Source organism: Scyliorhinus torazame, chromosome 1 (genome assembly GCF_047496885.1).
Source record: "Scyliorhinus torazame isolate Kashiwa2021f chromosome 1, sScyTor2.1, whole genome shotgun sequence".
Taxonomy (NCBI): domain Eukaryota; kingdom Metazoa; phylum Chordata; class Chondrichthyes; order Carcharhiniformes; family Scyliorhinidae; genus Scyliorhinus; species Scyliorhinus torazame.
The window spans coordinates 368,824,347-368,847,047 of record NC_092707.1 but is presented as its reverse complement, the minus strand read 5'-3'; the positions used below and the strand labels follow the sequence as shown (position 1 = coordinate 368,847,047).

General features: G+C 49.0%; 1 protein-coding gene across 1 annotated transcript in view; it reads left to right on the top strand.

The window, feature by feature from the left end:
- Positions 1-22,701, top strand: part of LOC140426516 (ALK tyrosine kinase receptor-like) — a 1,637,280-nt gene that overhangs the window by 1,449,294 nt on the left and 165,285 nt on the right. Inside the window, exon 15 of the mRNA XM_072511388.1 lies at positions 18,655-18,799. Coding sequence (XP_072367489.1) covers positions 18,655-18,799 — 145 coding nt within the window. The remainder of the gene's footprint in view (positions 1-18,654; positions 18,800-22,701) is intronic.

The window sequence follows — 22,701 nt, the reverse complement described above, 5'->3', positions numbered from 1 at the left end:
AGGCCAGCACCGTGCTCATTTGAAATCCGACGGTGGCGATCTTTGGGGTGTCATTGGTGCTGGAGCTGCTGGAGAGGATGGGGGCTGATGTCGTGTTCTTCGCCTCTCTGATTGCCCGGCGACGGGTACGTTTGAATTGGACGTCGCCCATGCCGCCGGGGGTTGCGGCGTGGTTAGGACACTTGTACGAGGTTCTCAGGTTGGAGAAAATCACATTTGCCCTAAGGGGGTGGGAGGAGGGCTTTGAGGTACAGTGGAGGCCATTCATGATTTTATTTGAGGAGCTGGTTGTTGCGGTGGCGGGAGTGAATGGGGAAACAATGTACAAACTGTATACTCTGTTGGATATTAAGGTTGTGTTACTATATTGAATATGTTTGGAATAAAATAACTTTTAAAACAAATTTTATCGCAAGGACCAGGAATTATCGAATCACAGAAATCTACAGGAGAGAAGGAGGCCATTCGGGCCTTTGTATTCAGACCGTCTCGCAAGGAGCCACCCAGTCTGATCCCACTTACCTGCTCTTGGCCTGTAGCCTTGGAGGTTACAGCACATATCCAAGTTCAAAAATCCAAACCACTTAACCATGAGCCTTAGAAAATATTTTATTTGTAATGTAATATTCTACATTAAGGAATGTTCTGCAAATATAGGGGCTGGTTTAGCACAGTGGGCTAAACAGCTGGCTTGTGATGCAGAACAATGCCAGCAGTGCAGGTTCAATTCCCGTACCGGCCTCCCCGAACAGGCGCCGGAATGTGGCGACTCGGGGCTTTCACAGTGACGTCATTGAAGCCGACTTGCGACAATACGCGATTATTATCATTATATTATTGAATGATGGCAAATTTTTATTTTTGCCACAGACGGGGGGACATTTTTGACTCTGTATTCGGGCTGAATTGTGTAGCCCCGACAGTCATCTTAATCAGAAAACATGAGGGGAGGATTTACAGTCACAGAAGCTGGTGTGTAGGCGTGCTAGGGAATTTGAATGTCTGGCACGAATCCATATTCTCAGATCTGTGGCACTTTACTGCTGAGTTTACTGCAGAGGCTTGTTAGATAAGCCTAAAGTGTTCTTCCTGATAAGAGGTGTTATTACAATTGATTTAAATGAAGCTATTACAAATTTCACATCAGCACTGGATATTCTCCTGGGCCCGGTGTCACTGAGCATTCCTGTAAGTAGGCTCTACTTGCCCTATGCTCTGGAAAAGACTTTTATCACCGAATATCTGGAGAATAATGTGACCCAGATGGTAATTGTTTGCACTGAGTCCCATGATCTTGCACGCTGTTGGCACATAAAAGCCGATGGAATTAAGGGAGAGTGGAGGCCTGGATATAACATTGGCTAAGGGGCTGAAAGCAGAAAGGAGTGCTAAATGGTTGTTTGTCAGACTGCAATGAGATGTACAGTGATGTTCCTCAGCAGGATATTCGGACCACTGTTCTTTTTGATATATGTTAACGATCCTGGCCTCGGTTAAATAGTAAGAAGTCTTACAACACCAGCTTAAAGTCCAACAGGTTTGGTTTGATATCACTAGCTTTCGGAGCGCTGCTCCTTCCTCAGGTGAATGAGGAACATTCCGGCGCCTCAATCACCTGAGGAAGGAGCAGCGCTCTGAAATCTAGTGATATCGAAACAAACCTGTTGGACTTTAACCTGGTGTTGTAAGACTTCTTACTGTGCTCACCCCAGTCCAACGCCGGCATCTCCACATCTTGGTTAAACAGGGCATTATTTCAAAGTTTGTAGATGAGAGAAAAATGGAAATATAGAAAACCATAAGGAGATTAGTAGCAGACTTCAGAAAGACGTAGAATGGTAAAATGGGAAGGAATAGGGGAATTAAAAGTTGATGCGGAGACGTGTGGTGATTCATTTTGTTCAGAGGAATGGGGAAAGGAAAATGAATTACATTGTCCAATTGTAAAGGGAACATGGGAACAGAGAGACCTGGGACTGTAGAGGGTGCCATCTCTGCTACTCCACTACTGGGCCGATATCTGGGGTTTGAGTATCTGTGTGTGTCTCTCTCCAGCTGGCACTGAAACTTCAGAGGCCAGGGGATGCCGCACTGGGACACCTCCACGGAAGAGAGCACTGAATCAAGCCTGCCGTTTATCCCTAACCGGAAGCCTGAGGCTTATATCACACAGATATCCAGACCCCCACCAATGCCCAGGTGATTCTCTCTCTTGCCGGTGGTGCAACACCCACCCGGTTCCTACTTCGCTGGAGTAGCTTTCCCAAGAGAGAGAATAGGACACTGCTGTTTATTACCTAACCAGCAGCCTGTCCTGAGTGAATCGCTCAAGATGACCCTAGATTCTTGAACCCGGAATTAAGGTGAGGAATATCTTAACAATGACTTGGTCAGAGATCGCTGGTGAGAGATTGAAGAATTTAAACGACTCCAATTATCAGCAAATCAAGGTTTATTGCAAAACCCAGGTCAAAATCATCAAACAGAAGAAATTATAATAAAATCTTAAACTCTAACACACACTAAGTCTATTCAGAAAGTACTATAACGGACACAACGTCAAATCTTATTGTTACACAGTTTTAGCAATGACACAGAACACAAATCAAGTCCCCTTCCCCAAAGCCTCAACCACTATCAAGGTCAAGGGAGTTTCGCAAGCTGCTGCAGGGTACTTACAGTCACAGGCTGCAGGAGGTCAAGTCAAAGGTGGAGAGGTCAAGCCAAGAGACCCTCAATCGAAACACAGCCCCTTTTATATCCGTTTTACCTGGCCTTTTCCTGTGTTCGGCCAGCCCCTTTTGCATTGAATCCATAAGGTTTAAAGTTCCCGCTGGTCCCGCCCCCTTTGAGACGGTCAGAGCTGTCGACTTCCGGGTTTTCCTCCCCCTTTGCGTTGTATCGGTCCAAGTTTAAAGTTCCCGCTGGTCCCGCCCCCTTTGAGCCGGTCAGAGCTGTTCGCTTCCGGGTTCTCCTCGCAGGTCCGCTCCTTCCAGCCAGGCAGACCTGCCGCGATTTGAATTTGGCGCCGACTCCGCCCCCTCCACCCAGTGAGTTCCTGCCGGTGGCTTCTGTCAGGATTGGAGTACCTCCCCCAGGTCCGCCTCCAACTTGGTTTTTTCTACCGTTTATCTTCAAGGGGCTTTTCCAGCGCAATATACTGAGCCCAGACAGTCTGCTTTTTGGGATAACAAGGTTAAGCTCTCTTGTGAAGATTTTCAAAGTCTTCCAGCTGCTCCGGAGATGGTTGCTATTCTCACCTTGCTATGTTGATGGGGTGTTAATTGGATTCTGCTCTGGTGGAGGCCAAGTCATTTACATCTGCATGGGGCTATGACCATCCCATTGTCCTGCTTGCAGGCAGGCCCCTTACAGCATTACCATGCCCCTTTGTCTGTGTTTTAATCTCATCTAGTTGTCTGGCTCCTTCTTCCTTGTAGCTCCTGGGGGGGGGTTTGTAAATACCTATGCCCCTACTCGGCTCAGCGGACCAAGCCTGCTGGGAAATTTGGTTACGTTCCCTTGGCTGAAAAGTGTCCAGTTTACAGTCTCTGGGTTTTATTCTTGGGCAGTCCAAAAAGGGCCGAATTGCCCGAAAACCTTACAGATGCCCCTTCGATACGTCCCTACCTGCTTGGACCGTATCGACACAGGTGAAGGGCAATCATTTCCTTTTGTGTGGACCGTAGGCCCCCCTCAACAACATGCGAAACTACAAGTCCCAAGACAGTTCCCTTAATCTAGGCTACCCCTAATTTCACTGAAAGGGAAAGACAAGACCATACTTAATTCAAACACACAGTAACATACACACATTTCACCGGAACCCCAAACGTAAGGGTCCCTGTACATATATCACAATCAAGTAACTGAAACCCGCGAATCCATACACCTATTTACATTTGAATCTCTTTATTTCACTAAGGATCCTCTTTTCTTGGCTGCACTTCGCTTCTTCCCGTTGAAGGCTCTTCATTTTTCCTCCATCGTCGATACCTGCAGCTGAGAGGTTCAGTACAACTGAGGCGACAGCATAATGTACCCCCTGGTACAACATTTTCTTTGTGGGGACAAACACTAAATCATTCTCAGGCCCCCCTGGTGGTAATCGGACAGTTGTGAGGGTCGATTGGTTGGGCTGTGGGCAGGGGTCGCTTTACCTGAACCAGCAGTTCGGTAGCTTTTAGTCATCCCTTCCCTGGGCGTTACACATCCCTCCCCACTGCGGTCAATTCATCCCGTTCCCTGGGTTCTGCCACCACCTAACAAAAGTGATCGATGCCCCTTGTGGACATGCCTTGGTAGACCCCCATAAACACAAATAAATGCCCTGGTCAGAAGCCCACCACTTATCCCAGCAAACGGTGATCCTACCCGGTGACCCCGTGATGGTCCGGTAGGTGTTGTTGTCCAGGCGTTCCCAGTCTGAGGACCGATCCCTCATGTCCAGGCTCAGCTTCCTGAGCCACCACCATCTCCCCAAAGGAACGTCCCCCTCACAGGTTAAACACACCCGCCTGCCCTCAGTCACCCTAACCCGGTCAGTCGCCACCTGTATCTCCTCGCAGAGTACAGAGGCCTCTCCATAGGTGAAGCTCTGGTGGCTGGAGTACCTGGTCGAGTTCGACCCCAGCCACCCAGGCCACCTCCCCAGGTGTGAGTAGCGGGTCTGCTCTGTGGCCACCTGGTTTCCCTGTCCGGTAGTGACAAGAGGGGCTCTGCCGCCAGAGCACCCGTAGACCAAGGACTCTTCTGTCTCGCCTCGGCGGAGTTCTCCCGGTCCCACCATCGCCAAGATCAGCAAACTCCACATCGTCAGGTGCCCCATCTGTAAAACAGACAAAACACATCCTTGCCTCTACAGAACTACCTACCTTAAAGTGCATGGCTTCTATCCAGCGGCAGCAGCAGCTCCCGCTTTGAAGTTGTGAAATCAACATGAAATTGCAGCAGCCTGTCTGTGGTTCTGTGTCCACAGCCCGGCTCCACCAGGGTCCTAGTGCCTGCTGCTCAGTCATTATACCACTGCACTATGCGCTTCTGTGATCCCACGATCCTAAATAACCCACACACCACTACACACTAATTAGAACTAACAGGGGGGAAATGATATATACAATGCCACCCGTCTCCGGGTGGCCAAATTAAAACTGGGCCCCGCTATACTGGGGCAGTTCACCTGTTTGGACCAACGGCTCGGGCCAGACCGTCCCCTCCCGGGGGTTCGGGCTGCCCCTTGCCTCTCCTTCCCCAACAGGGTTCGGGGATCCCTCAGCGCTCCCTTCTACTCGGGCCCCCTTACTGCGGGACCGGGTTCTAGGGAGGTGTGATGGGGACCATCTTACAGGGGGCTTGGAGACCCGATTGCTCCTTCGTCCCCTGGATGGTTCCCACGCCCAAGGTGATACCTCCCTCTCCTCCGCCTCCCTAGCCTCTATACTAAGGCAGGCCACCTGACCCACAGGTAATGGCTTGGGAATCGTTACTGTCCCTGGGCTGGGTGCTTGCAGCACTGTCGGTTTCTTTGGGACTGCCCCTTCGGGACAGCACCTTGTCACCGGTTGTGTGACCGTGGAGTCAGGGACCTCCCCCACCGTCGTTAATTCTACGGGGGGTTTCTCCACTACCACCCCCAGTCTTCCCCCCAACTTGCTCTTTCTTGCCCTTATGGGGTGGAACAATTTAAATTGACTGATGTGGCGTTCGCATGGGTCCCACCTTAAGGGATTTAAACTGCAAATAGCCGCTGAGGAAGCCTCCAGAATGGGACCCTGCACCTGGACCGGACCAGGATCTGGGGCTAGAACTACCCCTGCACTCCCTTTTTCCTGAGGCTGCTCCCTGGGTAGTCATACGGGTTCTTGTGGTGTGGGTGCGGGCAGGCCCTGGCCCGTTGCCATTGCCACCTGTCCCGACCCAGCTGCTAGGCTCTGCAAAAAGGCTAAAAGTTTTTTTAATTCGATGGTTTCCGGGGCAGCTGCTCCTGCCGCCGGGGTCTGACTCTCTACTGCGGGAGCCCTCTCCTCCTTGCTAGGGTTCTCACACTCCCTCTTGAAATGCCCGGTCTTTCCACACCCGTAGCATACCGGTCTCTTGTCGGAGGTCCGGGAGCCCTCATGCTTCCACTCGCTCTTAGGGGGTGCTGGTGTGATTCCATGCACCTGACCCTTATGGGGCTTTTCCTCTCTCCTCTCCCCGTTGCGATATGCAAGGGTGAGTTTTCTAAGGACCTCTGCCTCATTAAGGTCCGGGGTCTGCGGGTCGAACCAGTGTTCGGCTTTTGCCCTAACGTTAGGGAGACAGTTGGCAACTAGGGTCTTCAGCCAGTGGGCGGTTCTTTCCCCTAAATTCCGTCTATCCGCGGGAACCCCGCATGCCTCCATATAGACAATCCACAGCCTGTCTGCGAACATGGTGGGAGATTCCCCTGGTTGCTGCTTGGTTTCCCCCACCCTCATGAAGGGGCTCCCCAGATTCAAGCCCATCGCCTCCAGAACAGCAGTCTGTGCTGCCGCCCATGTGTCGGGTCTTCCCCCATTCCCAGAGGTCACTGCCCTGCATAGCTATGCATCTAGGGTCATCAGAAGCATCCTTACTTGCTCCCCCTCGTCGCAGTCATTAATGCTGGCTGCCTGCTCCACCTCCATAAAATGAAGCGACGGATCCCCTTTTGGAGTTAGCCTGGGAACGTGGGCCACCATCCCCCTGAGCGCGGATGCCCCATGAGGAATGATAATGTCGCCCTCAACCAGTCCCCTATCTGCCAGCCCCGCCGGGGGACCATACCTTCTCTGCCTGACAGGGCACATCCGCCCTACCTGGGGTTCCTGCTCCTCCGCCTCACTGTCTGACTCTTCTTCTCCTGTGTCCTCTCGCCCTACCACCCCTGGGTTAACTACCCACACAGGAGATGCTGTTACCTGGGGATCCCTCTCTGCTCCCCTTTGGGCCCGTCCCTTCCTGGACTCCCCGTTCCCCGCCTGCCGACCCGGGCACGATCCCGGTGCCTCAGGAGGCGGTCTATTCCCCTTGGCCTTTGGGGAATCATCCGCTGCGAGGAACACCTTGCCCCTAGGGAACCCCCCTGGACCTACCAGGTGTACCTGTCCCCTGACCTTGGACAAGGTCTCCTCCAACTCCGTTATTCGTGCCTGGCACGGCCCATGGGCACAGTCCCCTACTTCCTCGCGAGCCACTCGGTACGCTGCCTGGATGTCCCGGAACTTCCCCTCCAGCTTCCTACACTGCTCTGTACTCCGAGCATAGAGTTCCTGGAGCCTCCGTTCCTTTTCTTTACCCTCCACTATCTGGCAGTGGAGATAGTCCTTCTCGCACCGGTTAGACTCGCTTTCCTGTAGGTTGCCCCGTTTAATTTCTGCCAATTCCTCCCGCAGTCGTTCCGCTGCGCTAGCGCTGTCCTGTTTAATTTCTGCCAATTCCTCCCGCAGTCGTTCCGCTGCGCTAGCGCTGTCCCCTGCGCTGGCCCTCACTTCTCCCAACTCCTGCTCTAATTCTTCGACCCTTCGCTCTGTTTTGACTACCTGCTGGGACAGGCAGACCAGCCAAACTGCCTTCTCCAAGTGCCTTTTGTGCGCCTTACTTTCTGTCCATGCAGCTGCTGCCATTACCGGTTGCTCCGCATTGATTAGTTCTGAGACCCAAGGTTTGGTGAGGTTGACCTTTTGCCACATATACGAGAAGATTCTCTCCTCCATTTTACTTCGTTCCCTCACCCCCTCTGCCAAGTCACATACTCCAAACCACGGGGGTCCTGCCGCGGTCGCCATTGTAGAGGGTGCCATCTCTGCTACTCCACTACTGGGCCGATATCTGGGGTTTGAGTATCTGTGTGTGTCTCTCTCCAGCTGGCACTGAAACTTCAGAGGCCAGGGGATGCCGCACTGGGACACCTCCACGGAAGAGAGCACTGAATCAAGCCTGCCGTTTATCCCTAACCGGAAGCCTGAGGCTTATATCACACAGATATCCAGACCCCCACCAATGCCCAGGTGATTCTCTCTCTTGCCGGTGGTGCAACACCCACCCGGTTCCTACTTCGCTGGAGTAGCTTTCCCAAGAGAGAGAATAGGACACTGCTGTTTATTACCTAACCAGCAGCCTGTCCTGAGTGAATCGCTCAAGATGACCCTAGATTCTTGAACCCGGAATTAAGGTGAGGAATATCTTAACAATGACTTGGTCAGAGATCGCTGGTGAGAGATTGAAGAATTTAAACGACTCCAATTATCAGCAAATCAAGGTTTATTGCAAAACCCAGGTCAAAATCATCAAACAGAAGAAATTATAATAAAATCTTAAACTCTAACACACACTAAGTCTATTCAGAAAGTACTATAACGGACACAACGTCAAATCTTATTGTTACACAGTTTTAGCAATGACACAGAACACAAATCAAGTCCCCTTCCCCAAAGCCTCAACCACTATCAAGGTCAAGGGAGTTTCGCAAGCTGCTGCAGGGTACTTACAGTCACAGGCTGCAGGAGGTCAAGTCAAAGGTGGAGAGGTCAAGCCAAGAGACCCTCAATCGAAACACAGCCCCTTTTATATCCGTTTTACCTGGCCTTTTCTTGTGTTCGGCCAGCCCCTTTTGCATTGAATCCATAAGGTTTAAAGTTCCCGCTGGTCCCGCCCCCTTTGAGACGGTCAGAGCTGTCGACTTCCGGGTTTTCCTCCCCCTTTGCGTTGTATCGGTCCAAGTTTAAAGTTCCCGCTGGTCCCGCCCCCTTTGAGCCGGTCAGAGCTGTTCGCTTCCGGGTTCTCCTCGCAGGTCCGCTCCTTCCAGCCAGGCAGACCTGCCGCGATTTGAATTTGGCGCCGACTCCGCCCCCTCCACCCAGTGAGTTCCTGCCGGTGGCTTCTGTCAGGATTGGAGTACCTCCCCCAGGTCCGCCTCCAACTTGTTTTTTTCTACCGTTTATCTTCAAGGGGCTTTTCCAGCGCAATATACTGAGCCCAGACAGTCTGCTTTTTGGGATAACAAGGTTAAGCTCTCTTGTGAAGATTTTCAAAGTCTTCCAGCTGCTCCGGAGATGGTTGCTATTCTCACCTTGCTATGTTGATGGGGTGTTAATTGGATTCTGCTCTGGTGGAGGCCAAGTCATTTACATCTGCATGGGGCTATGACCATCCCATTGTCCTGCTTGCAGGCAGGCCCCTTACAGCATTACCATGCCCCTTTGTCTGTGTTTTAATCTCATCTAGTTGTCTGGCTCCTTCTTCCTTGTAGCTCCTGGGGGGGGTTTGTAAATACCTATGCCCCTACTCGGCTCAGCGGACCAAGCCTGCTGGGAAATTTGGTTACGTTCCCTTGGCTGAAAAGTGTCCAGTTTACAGTCTCTGGGTTTTATTCTTGGGCAGTCCAAAAAGGGCCGAATTGCCCGAAAACCTTACAGGGACATACATACATTTTGAAAGCGAAAGGAGCGATTGAGAAAGCACATGGGATCCTTGCTTTATTCAGAGAGGCACAGTGCTGTATTTTCATGTAGAGGCAGGAAAATGTGCGTTGGGCCCTATGGCCACTTCCAAAACATCAGGAGACCTTCGAATCCCGTTACCCCCATATCTCTGTCTCTGTGAGACGTGGGCAGGGAGGGTTTGTGCTTTGCGAGTGCAATGAAGTGCCAGAAGAGTGTGGACGTGGAGGTGGGTAAGTTAAAAGGCCCACCTCAGTTTTCAGGGACAGTAACCAGCATTGTTCTTATGTCTAGTAAACCTCACTGCGTTTCTCCCCCCAAAACCTCCACCCATTTCCATGCCTCTTTGTACTCTCTGTGTCCCCACCATGCTCTCTCATGCTTTCCCCATGCACCCTCCATGCCTTCCGTGAATCCTCCATAGCCACTCACCCACTATCCACCATTGGCAGATTCAAGGTGCTTTGAAAAAAATAACCGTGGCATGGTGGCACAGCAGTTAGCACTGCTGCCACACAGCGCCAGGGATCCGGGTTCAATTCCCGCCTTGGGTGACTTACTGTGGGGAGTTTGCACGTTCTTCTTGTGTCCGCATGGGTTTCCTCCGGGCGCTCCGGTTTCCTCCCACAGTCCAAAGAAAATTAAAAAATGAAAATCGCTTATTGTCACAAGTAGGCTTCAAATGAAGTTACTGTGAATAGCCCCTAGTCGCCACACTCCGGCGCCTGTTCGGGGAGGCTGGTACGGGAATTGAACCGTGCTGCTGGCCTGCCTTGGTCTGCTTTCAAAGCCAGTGATTTAGCCCTGTGCTAAACAGACCCTAAGTGAACGTCTGGTGGTTTGGCCATGCTAAATTGCCCCCGAGTGTCCAAAGGTTAGGTGAGGTTACGTGGATGGGGACGAGGAGTGGGCTTGGGTGGGTTGCTCTTTCAGAGGGTCGCTGCAGGCCCAATGGGCCGAATGGCCTCCTTCGGCACTGTAGGGATTCTATGAATGTAATAGAGCTGTCATTCAAACACATTTCATACTGAAATAAATTCTCATTCATAAAAGCCATTCCAAAAAATATTCCCTCTAGTGGTCAATATGTTATACGAATAAACAAACACTTCTTCCTTACCACTAACCTCTTAAAACTGTCAACTAAAAGCTGAACAGTCACCTGTTGAGCTAGGTCATCATAAACCTTCAAAACTTAGCCAAACATTCATAATGGATCCAGCTGTCAAAACAAATGTTGGAAAATCTAGAAAATGGAGTCTATTGAAACTGAAAAATAGGATGTTGCTTTTCCTTTCTCTAAGTAAAAGCTACTTATTCATTGTTCAATTTAAAAGGACTCCAAGCATTCAAATCACTTCAAATTATTATACAAGAGACCCCAAACAATGTTCCCCTCAGTTTTAAATGCATAATAGCATTGGGAAAAGTACTGCAATGCACCTTAACACTTAAACAATGCTGGTCAATTTAATAAAAGCAAATTACTGTGGATGCTGGAATCTGAAACCAAAGAGAAAATGCTGGAAAATCTCAGCAGGTCTGGCAGCATCTGTAGGGAGAGAAAAGATCTAACATTTTGAGTCCAGATGACCTTTTGTCAAAGCTAAAGACAGAGAAAGTGGGAAATATTTATACTGTGGAGTAAGAATGAAAGATGAGTCATAGCCACAGAAACCCAGGGAAACCGGGTGCTAATGGTCACAGAAACCATGGGGAAAGAGTGCTAATGGCAGTCCCCAGAGAGGGCAAAAGATGTGAAAGGTCAAACAGCAGGGAAACTAACATCAGAGGGCAAACTGTGCCAGATGTAGATGTGGGGGGGAGGGGAAGGGGGAGAGGGGAGAAAGGGTAAGGAAAGGTGGATAAGATGGGGGGGTAAATATATATAAAGAAAAACAAGAAAGAAAAAAATGGTAAAAGACAGTTAAAATGAAATGGGATGAAAGCAAATGGGTCGAGGTGGAGTAGAGCTAATCATCTGAAGTTGTTGAATTTGACGTTGAGGCTTAGCGTGCACCTCTTCCGATTTGGTCTATTGCATTCGCTGCTCCCAATGTGGTCTCCTCTATATCGGAGAGACCAAACGCAGACTGGGTGTTCGCTTTGCTGAGCACCTTCGGTCTGTGTGCATTCAGGACCCTGACCTTCCTGCTGCTTGCCATTTTAACACATGACCCTGCTCCCATGCCCACATGTCTGCCCTTGGCCTGCTGCAATGTCACAGTGAAGTTCAACGCAAACTGGAGGAACAACATCTCATCTTCCGGTTTGCACGCTACAGCCTTCCGGTCTCAACATCGAATTCAACAACTTCAGATGTTTAGCTCTAACCCACTTTGGCCCATTTGTTTTCATTCCATTCCATTTTAACTGTCTTTTACCATTTCTTTCTTTCTTTATATATATTTACACCTCCCATCTTATCCACCTTTCCTTACCCTTTCTCCCCTTTACTTCCACCTTCCCCTCCCCCCACATCTCCATCTGTCACGGTTTACCCTCTGATGTTAGTTTCTCTGAAGTTTGGCCTTTCACACCTTTTGTTCTCTCTGGGGACTGCCATTAGCACTCTTTCCCCTTGCATTTTCTGTGGCTATTGGCACCCTGTTTCCCTGGGTTTCTGTAGCTATGACTCATCTTTCATTCTCGCTCCACAGTATAAATATTTCCCACTTTCTCTGTCTTTAGCATCTGGACTCAAAACGTTAGCTCTTTTCTCTCCCTACAGAAGCTGCCAGACCTGCTGAGATTTTCCAGCATTTTCTCTCCGGTCAATTTAATGGTCAACTTAGCTTTTCAGGATCCAACCCTGTAATGAACCATAATATTAATCTTTATTAGTATCACAAGTAGGCTAACATTAACACTGCAATGAAGTTACTGTGAAAATCTCCTAGCCGCCACACTCCAGCGCCTGTTCGGGTACACTGAGGGCGAATTCAGAATGTCCAATTCACCTATCAAGCACGTCTTTTGGGACTTATGGGAGGAAACCGGAGCACCCGGAGGAAACCCACGCAGACACGGGGAGAGTGTGCAGACTCCACACAGACAGTGATCCAAGCCGGGAATCGAACCTGGGACCCTGGTGTTGTGAAGCAACAGTGATACCGTGCCACCCCATTGCAGTTATAACACATTTGCAATACAATATAATATTTAACAATGACATTCAAAGTTGTTCAAAGATTTAACACTGACCTGTCAGAAAGTTTCTTCCTCCTCACCAGGCATTCACCAGTGGTCAAGAACTCTTCAATCAGATTAAAATAGTTAGGGGAGTGGGGTTTGAACTTTAAGCTTCCGACAGGGCCGATAGTAACAACTCTGACCTCAGAGGGATGTATGCCGGTTGCGATACAAAATCTCGCAAGATCAGGAAGGGAGGGGAAATTTTTGTCAAAAGTGTTCAGATTTCCTGGCACCATTCCCGCCTCGAGCAGACCTGGCCCACACGGTACAAAAGCATGGAAGTAACGCCAAACACCTTAAAGACACCAGTTAGGCCTTGGAAGGAGTTTGTCTTCAATTATGGGCACCACATTTTAGGAAGGATGTCAGATTCTTAGAGGAGATGGAGAGGAGATTTACTAGAATGGTACCAGGGATAAGAATCTTTAGGTATGTGGAGAAACAGGGCGACACAGTGGCACAGTGGTTAGCACTGCTGCCTCACGGCACCAAAGTCCCACGTACGATCCCAGCCCCGGTCACTGTCCGTGTGCAATTTGCACATTCTCCCAGTGTCTGCATGGGTCTCACCCCCACAACCCAAAGATGTGCAGGGTAGGTGGATTGGCCACGCTAAGTTGCCCCTTGATTAGAAAATAAAAGAATTGGGTACTTTAATTTTTTTTAAAAATCTTTGCGGGGAGACTAGAGTAACTGGGATTGCTCCCCTTAAAGCAGAGAATGTTAAAGAGGAGATTTCATGCAAAGTGTTCAAAATTATGAATTGTTTTGATGAAATTGGCAGAAAGATTAGAGGGGAGCTGGGAATAATTGATTTCATCCAGAGGGTTGTGTGGGTTTTGCAATTCGCTGCTTGAAGGCAGAATCCCTCACTGCATTTAAAAAATACTTGAACATGTGGTGGGGGCAGGTTCAATCACGGCATTCAGGAAGGCATTAGTCATCAAGTCACAGATGTCCACAGCACAAAAAAAACATTTGGACAGTTATATGGGTACGATGGGTGTAGAGGGATGTGGGCCAAATGCAGGCAATTGGGACTAGTTCAGTGGCAAAAACTGGGCGGCATGGACAAGTTGGGCCAAAGGGCCTGTTTCCGTGCTGAAAACCTCTATGACTCTGAGAAAAGGCCCTTTGGCTCATGGCGGCTGGGCCAGTCAAAAACAACCACCTAACTATACTAATCCCATTTTCCAGCACTTGGCCCATGAGCCTTGTATGCCTTGGCATCACAAGTGCACTTCTAAATACTTCTCAAATGTTATGAGGGTCTCTGCCTCCCCTTTCAGACAGTGAGTGCCAGATTCCCACCACCCTCTGGGTGAAAGAGTTTTTCCTCACATACCTTTTAAACCTCCTGCCCCTTACATTAAATCTATGCCCCCTGGTTATTGAACCCGCCACCAAGGGGAAAAGTTTCTTCCTGTCTATCTATGCCCCTCATAATTTTATACATCTCAGTCATGCCGAAGCAAGAGATGAAATGGCAGAGCCGTTGGCAATGATCTTTTCGTCCTCACTGTCAACAGGGGTGGTACCAGGGGATTGGAGAGTGGCGAATGTCGTGCCCCTGTTCAAAAAAGGGAATAGGGATAACCCTGGGAATTATAGGCCAGTTAGTCTTGCTTCGGTGGTAGGCAAAGTAATGGATAGGGTACTGAAGGATATTCCAAATGTGGCCTTACCAAAGTTTTGTACAGCTGCATCATCATCTCAAGGCTCTTAAATTCAATCCCTCTGTTAATGAACGCGAGCACACCATAGGCCTTCTTCACAGCTCTATCCACTTGAGTGGCAACTTTCAAAGATGTATGAACATAGGCCCCAAGATCTCTCTGCTCCTCCACATTGCCAAGAACTCTACCGTTAACCCTGCATTCCGCATTCATATTTGTCCTTCCAAAATGGACAACCTCACACTTTTCAGGGTTAAACTCCATCTGCCACTTCTCAGCTCAGCTCTGCATCCTATCTATGTCCCTTTGCAGCCGACAACAGCCCTCCTCACTATCCACAACTCCACCAATCTTCGTATCGTCTGCAAATTTACTGACCCACCCTTCAACTCCCTCATCCAAGTCATTAATGAAAATCACAAACAGCAGAGGACCCAGAACTGATCCCTGCGGTACGCCACTGGTAACTGGGATCCAGGCTGAATATTTGCCATCCACCACCACTCTCTGACTTCTATCGGTTAGCCAGTCCGTTATCCAACTGGCCAAATTTCCCACTACCCCATGCCTCCTTATTTTCTGCAGAAGCCTACCATGGGGAACCTTATCAAATACCTTACTAAAATCCATGTACACTACATCCACTGCTTTATCTTCATCCACATGCTTGGTCACGTCCTCAAAGAATTCAATAAGACTTGTAAGGCAAGACCTACCCCTCACAAATCCGTGCTGACTATCCCTAATCAAGCAGTGTCTTTCCAGATGCTCAGAAATCCTATCCTTCAGTACCCTTTCCATGACTTTGCCTACCACCGAAGTAAGACTAACTGGCCTGTAATTCCCAGGGTAATCCCTATTCCCTTTTTTGAACAGGGGCACGACATTCATCACTCTCCAATCCCCTGGTACCACCCCTGTTGACAGTGAGGACGAAAAGATCATTGCCAACGGCTTGCAATTTCATCTCTTGCTTCCCATAGAATCCTTGGATATATCCCAAGGATTGGCCATGATAAATTGCCCTTAGTGTCCAAAATTGCCCTTAGTGTTGGGTGGAGGTGTTGACCTTGGGTAGGGTGCTCTTTCCAAGAGCTGGTGCAGACTCAATGGGCCGAATGGCCTCCTTCTGCACTGTAAATTCTATGATAATCTATGATTAATCTGGGAAAAAGGTTCGGCACAACATTTTGGGCCGAAGGGCCTGTTCTGTGCTGTATTTTTCTGTGTTCTATGCCCCCCTCAATCTCCTCTGCTCCAAGGATGACAACCCCAGTCTATCCAATCTCTCTTCATAATTAAATCTCTCCAGCCCAGGCAATAACGTGGTAAATCTTCTCTGCACCCTTTCCAGTGCTATCACATCCCTCCTATAATGTGGATTGTAGAACTACACACAATACTCTAGCTGTGGTCTAACCAATGTTTTATTCAATTCCAGCATAATCTCCCTCTCTTAAACTCTATGCCTTGGCTAATAAAGGCAAATATACCATATGTCTTCTTCACCACTTTATCCACCTGCACATGCACACCAAAGTCCCTCTGATTCTTGTTGCTTCCCAGGGTCCTTTCGTTCACCATATATTCCCTTGCCTTGTTTTCCCTGCCCAAGTGCATCACCTCACACTTATCCGGATTGAATTCCATTTGTCACTGATGAGCCCATCTGACTAGCCTGTCTATCTCCTCCTGTAATCTAAGGCTATCCTCCTCACTATATACTATCCCACCCATTTCATCTCATCCGCAAACCTCCGGATTAACCCTCCTACATTCAAGTCTAAATAATTGACATAAACCATGAGCAGCAAGGGCCCCAACACTGATCCCTGCGGAACCCCACTGGACACAAGCTTCCAGTCAGAAAAACACTTCTCATCCTCTGCTTCCTGCCAATTCTGGATTCAATTTGCCAAATGTCCTTGCATCCCATGGACTCTATCATAAACCTTGCTGAAGTCAAAGTAGACTATGTCAAATTCACTTCCCTCATCCACACACCTGGTCACCTCTTCGAAAAATACAATTAAGTTGGTCAGACATGACCTCCCCTTAACAAAACCATGCTGACTGTTCTTGACTAATCCTTGCCTCTCCAAATGCAGATTAATTCTGCCTCTCAGAATTGATTCCAATGGTTTCCCCACCACTGAGGTTAGACTGACTGGCCTGTAGCTTCTTGGTTTATCCCTTCCTCCCTTCTGGAATAATGCACCACATTAGCTATCCTCCAGTCCTCCAGCACCACTCCTGTAGCCAGAGAGGAACAGAAAATTATTGCCAGCGCCCTTGCTATTTCCTCACTTGCCTCACTCAACACCCCGGGATACATTTCATCCAATCCCGGAGAACCCCTTCTGTCTCTGTTAAATTTTTTCCTTCTCTCTGTTTTCTATACTGACGTCCTCCCTTTCACTAGTGAACATCAACACAAAGTATTCATTTAAAACCCTACCTACATCCACCGGCTCCACAAATTACCCATGTGGTACTTAATCGTACCTACTCTCTCCCTAGTTATTCTTAACGTTCTTGTAAAACAACTGAGGATTTTCCTTTATTACCTGCCGGCATCCTTTCATGTCCCCTTTTGGCTCTCCTAATTTCCTTTTTAAGTTCCCTCATGCACACTCTATACTCCTCTAGGGCTTCTGCTGTTTATAACTCGATATCTATCATAAGCCTCCCTTTTTCTCTTTATCCCATGCTGCCTATCTCTCGATATCCAGGGTTCACTGGATTTGTTGCTCCCACCCTTATTCTTTGTTAGAATTTGTTGGCCCTGTACTCCCTATTTCCTTCTTGAATGCGTCCCACTGTTCTGTCACAGATTTACCTGAATGTGTCTGCTTCCAGTCCACTCTGGCCAAATCATATCTGATCTTACTAAAATCGGCCTTCCCCAAGTTTAGAACTTTGATTTCAGGTCCACCCTTGTCCTTTTCCATAACAATCTTGAATCTAACGGAGTTACGATCGGTGTCTACAAAATGCTCCCCCACTGATTCCTCAACTACTTTTCCAGCTTTGTTCGTTAAAATAAAGTCCAGGACCGCCCCTCTCTTGTCAGACCTTCTACGTACTGGCTTACAAAATTCTCCTGGACACATTTTAAGTATTCCTCTCCCTCTAAACCTTTCACGCCATGATGACCCCAGTTAATGTGGGGAAGGTTGAAACCCCCACTATCAGTACCCTATTACTTTTCCATTTCGCTAAAATCTGCCTGCATATCTGCTCTTCTATTTCTCTCAGACTATTAGGGGGTCGATAGAACACTCACAGCAATGTGATCACTCCTTTTTGGTTTTTAGGTTCCACCCATATGACTTCAGTTGAACAGCCTTCTAAGATGCTGGCCCTCCTTACTGCTGTAATTGATTCCCTGATCAAAATTGTGACTCACCCGCCTCTTTTACCTCCTTCCCTGTCTCGTCTGAAGATCCTGGGCTGGATTCTCTGTTTCAGTGGCTAAGTGCCAGCGCTGGTGGAGCATGTGTGGTATGTTACGACCAGAAATTCGACGTGAAACCCTCACCGATTCCGGGACCGGTGAGGGGCTAGCACCGGGGCCGGGTGAAACTCCCGCCTCCCATGCCGAAAACGGGAGAATGGCCGAGTCCGGGTCGTGCATGCGCATGGCTGGTAACCTCCAATGGTCGCGCTGTACAACATGGCGCCAGCCGTGCGCAGACCCAACCCACCATCCGCAAACCCACAGCCCAACCCCTGGCCACCCCTACCAGTCCCCCGGCGCTCGCAAAAGCCCCCCGGCCAGTGGCACGAATCCCGGCCGAGTGTAGCGGCGCTTGACACAGGCCGCAGCCACCACGCCAGATTCACAATTTGTATGACCACATGTGGTCCGCGCCGTCGGGAACTCAGCCCATCGGGGGTGGAGCATCCTGGGTGGGCAGGCCAATGATGCACCAAGGCTGTTGCAACCGCAACAAAGAAATTAAAGCCCTCCCTCCTGCGCCATCTCTCCAGCCACGCATACATCTGGACTAACCTCCTATTTCTATGCTCGCTAACATGAGTATTTGAATGGAGACTATGTGCAGGGGAACGGGGTAAAGGCAAGGGAATGGAACAAAGTGACGATGCTCCTTTGGCGAACCAGTGAGACCCGATGGGCCAAATGGTCTCCTTCTGTGCCGTAATCCTGTAGTCCTGTGATGTACTGTGATTTGCAGGGCTACAAACCAAGAGATGTAAAGTGGAATGATGCTGCGAAGCTTGTTTTAGGCCAGCATGTAAGCGATTGGCTGAGTGGCCTTATTCTGGCAGCAAATTTAACTGTATTTTAAAATTGTGCTTGTATCCCTGAACTATTCCAGATGGAGAATGGAGAACCAATACCATTGCTGATAGCAGCAGGTGGAGGTGGCAAAGCCTATCTCAGTAAAGATTCTAGCTTCCCTGAAGAGATGCTGGAAACCGATCCTTCTGCTCCAGGTGTGAACGGGAGGTCAGGTGCTGCAGGTGAGTAATGTCTTTTAACAGTTTCCTTTGGACTTCTGTAGAATTCACTCTGCCTACTGTTTGGGAATCATCTGCAAAATTCACCACCATTCCCTCTCGTCCTGTGTCACATATTTTAGAAGGGAATTTACATCTATGGTTTGAGCTCTGATATGCCTTCTTCAGTTTGGACCACCAAACCCTCTCTGGAGTCATCCCTGAAGGAAATAAAAAAAGTTAAACATATTTTCCTTTGTACGAAAAAGATCAGCATTAGGCAAAGGCAGGTGTATCCACACTTGTATTTCTCCCATATCAGCATACCCATGTTGTCAAGTTGAGAACAATGTATTATCTTGTAAGCACATGGCTATAAAATTGGATTTTGCTTTTACTATGGTCATTCTAACCATGTGAATGTTCTCAGTTTTCACTCAATGCACCTGAATCTATTCCTCTGAGGTTTTGGCTTCTGGATGAAATTAGACCGTGGCTCCAGAGAGCTTGGATTTTTACTGTCTTCAAGTCCGTCTTTTCCTGAGGATGGTCCAGTTTCACAGGTGTTGGCCGTATCGCAGAGCGTTGCTCCACGTGGTCGCATTCATGGGTGAATCCGATCAAGTGGGCTGTTTAACTATGGGAGGCATCGCCACCATGCTCCAGCCTGTCGCCACTCAGTGTCCACAAGCATTCACTTCCCAGCCAGAAAGTGAACAGGCAATTCCTCATTTTATCTGACCATCTGAAAGGGAAGCACCCATTTTTTCTTCTTTAATTCAAGCCCCGATAACGTTTGCTTTCATAGACCTCATGCTGAATTGAAGAAACGTTTCACCTGTTATTGTGAGAATTGCATGACCTTGCAAGGCAATCAGACTGTAAAGTTCCTTAATTTATGAAGCCTTAAGTCCTTCAGCCCTTAGCCTTATCGATCTCCTTATAATTACTTCCAGTCGATTGCTGACACAATGGCGTTATATCCCATTTCACCAATTCACATGCAATTTGGTATGTCACAAACAGTCTCTCTTATGTCACAAACAGTCTCTCTGCAAACCACTCTGTAGATATTATCTTTGATATGCCATTAGCACTTGGAATCACAGATAACTTAACTAAAACTGCTACACCATAATATTTGTGTTTTATTGCCTCAAATACAATTTGTAAATGCTACTTAAGGTGACTTAAAGTAATGTGTAATCTTTGTGAGTAATCAGCTCGAAGTCAATGGCCTCAGTGTGAACTCAAGTCTGTCCTTCCTTCAATGAATGACTACAGTGGACCATTGACATGACAAATTAGTATATTGCACTCTGAACCAGACAACCCCAATGTAAATTACAATACCTGCTGACAATTCAACACTGCCTTCCTCCCGAGTTGCTAATCGCAACCAGCCATGGCGTGAAGCTGAGAGAGAATGGGCAGCACGGTAGCACAGTGGATAGCATTGTGGCTTTACAGTGCCAGGGTCCCAGGTTCGATTCCCCGCTGGGTCACTGTCTGTGCGGAGTCTGCATGTTCTCCCCGTGCCTGTGTGGGTTTCCTCCTGGTGCTTCGGTTTCCTCCCACCGTCCAAAGACGTGCAGGTTAGGTGGTTTGGCCATGCTAAATTGCCCTTCGTATCCAATACGTTTAGGAGGGGTTATTGGATTGTGGGTATGGGGTAGAAATGAGGACTTGGGTGGTGTTATAACCTGCCTGCTTACCATTGGCTGGGGACTAATGACAATCCCACAATCCTGTGGGAGAATGAGCTTCCCCAATGAGGGGGCGGAGAAACCATTAGTAAACTCCAAGTATAAATAAAGCTGGCCAGTTTAGGAACCAGCAGGAAGTAGTGTGCAGCAAGGGAAGTTGCTGCTGCTGTTATATATATATATATATATATGTTATTGTAAATAAATGTTATTACTTTGTATCCTTAAAACTCGTGCTGGATTCTTCGTGGCCCTTACAAAACTGGCGGCGAGGGTTAAAGTAAATAGCTGTCTACACTGCTGAAGCCACCTTCCTGGATTTTTGTTGGCTACAGGTTGGAAGTTGTTTCCTATTATACCATGCCTCTGTACGGACGTTTGGATGTTTTTGATACTGCGCTGGAAAGCTGGAACCAGTACGCACAATGGATGCGTTACTATTTCCGGGCAAACAATATCACCGAAAACGAGCGCCAGGTGGTCATATTGCTCACCGCCTGCAGCCCGCATACGTTTGGGGTGATTAGGAGCCTTACGTACCCAGCTGCGCCGGACACCAAAACGCTTGATGAACTTGTGAATATAGTGGGGCAACATTTTAACCCAACCCCATCCACGATAGTCCAGCGTTACCGGTTTAATACCGCTGAGAGGACCCCTGGAGAATCCCTTGCCGATTTTCTATCCAGGCTACGCAGGATTGCGGAGTACTGTGACTATGGTGAGACCTTGTCAGAAATGTTACGCGACCGTTTGGTTTGCGGTATTAACAATGCGGCCACCCAGAGAAAGTTGTTAGCTGAGCCAACATTGACTTTTCAACAGGCGATTCAAATAGTATTGTCCCGAGAGAGCGCAGAACGAGGAGTGCAGGAGCTACAGGGAATGGAAGTGCATGCCTTGGGGAGCAACCCCTTCCATCGGAAAACGTCCCCCCGCACTCCTGCAGTACCTTGGGCGAGGCGACGTCCGGACCGACGCTAGTGGCCGTCAGACATTCCTCCCCGATGGGAGCCTTCTCCAGAACCAATGGATGAGGAGCCATGTCGTGTCAAACTTGTCGGCGCCGACCCCGTCGCGGACGCCGGTCCTGGGGGCGCCAGAGGCGCCGTCGTTCCGACCGAAACTGGGACCAGCCCAGTGGCCGTAACTGGGACCAGCCCAGGGGCAGTACCTTCCATGTGGATGAACCTGCGGCGACTACTGCTGAGGACGTGGAGACGGAGGACGACTGCCTGCAGCTGCATTGTGTGGCAGCTCCCCGTGTGGCCTCCATTAAGGTGACAGTACGGGTCAATGGCCACCCGCTGGAGATGGAGTTGGACACTGGCGCAGCGGTCTCCGTGATCGCCCAGAGGACATTCGACCGCATCAAGCAGGGTATACAGACCCTTACATTAACCGACTCACAGGCCAGGTTGGCCACCTACATGGGGGAACCACTGGACATTGCAGGAACTACAATGACCCCTGTTGTTTATGGACACCAGGAGGGGCGTTTCCCACTTATCGTGGTGCGTGGCCATGGGCCCAGCCTGTTGGGTCGGGATTGGTTGCGCCATTTGCGGTTGCAATGGCAGCACATCCTCCAAACAGTTTCTGGAGGGTTGACTGAGGTGCTAGGACGATACCCAGATGTATTCCAGCCTGGTTTGGGGAAAATAAAAGGGGCCGTAGCCCGTATCCTAGTCGAACCAGGAGCCACGCCGCGCTATTTCCGGGCGCGCTCGGTGTCTTACGCCTTGCTCGAGAAGGTAGAAGGGGAGCTCACTCGTTTGGAGAGTTTGGGTATTATCAGGCCCGTCCGTTTTGCTGACAGGGCAGCACCAATTGTACCTGTAATGAAGCCAGATGCCACAGTTCGCTTGTGTGGCGACTATAAACTTACAGTGAATACGACTTCCCGACTCGACCGATATCCAATGCCTCGCATAGAGGATCTCTACGGGAAGCTTGCAAGTGGACTCTCGTTCACAAAATTAGATATGAGTCACGCCTACCTGCAGTTGGAGCTGGACCCTGCCTCCCGACCATATGTAACGATTAATAGACACCGGGGCCTGTACGAATATACACGGTTGCCCTTTGGAGTATCCTCTGCCTGTGCTATATTTCAGCGTGTTATGGAGGACATTTTGAGAGGTTTACCACGTGTTGCTGTCTACTTAGATGATGTTTTGATTACAGGGACGTCGGAGCAGGAACATTTGGAAAATTTGG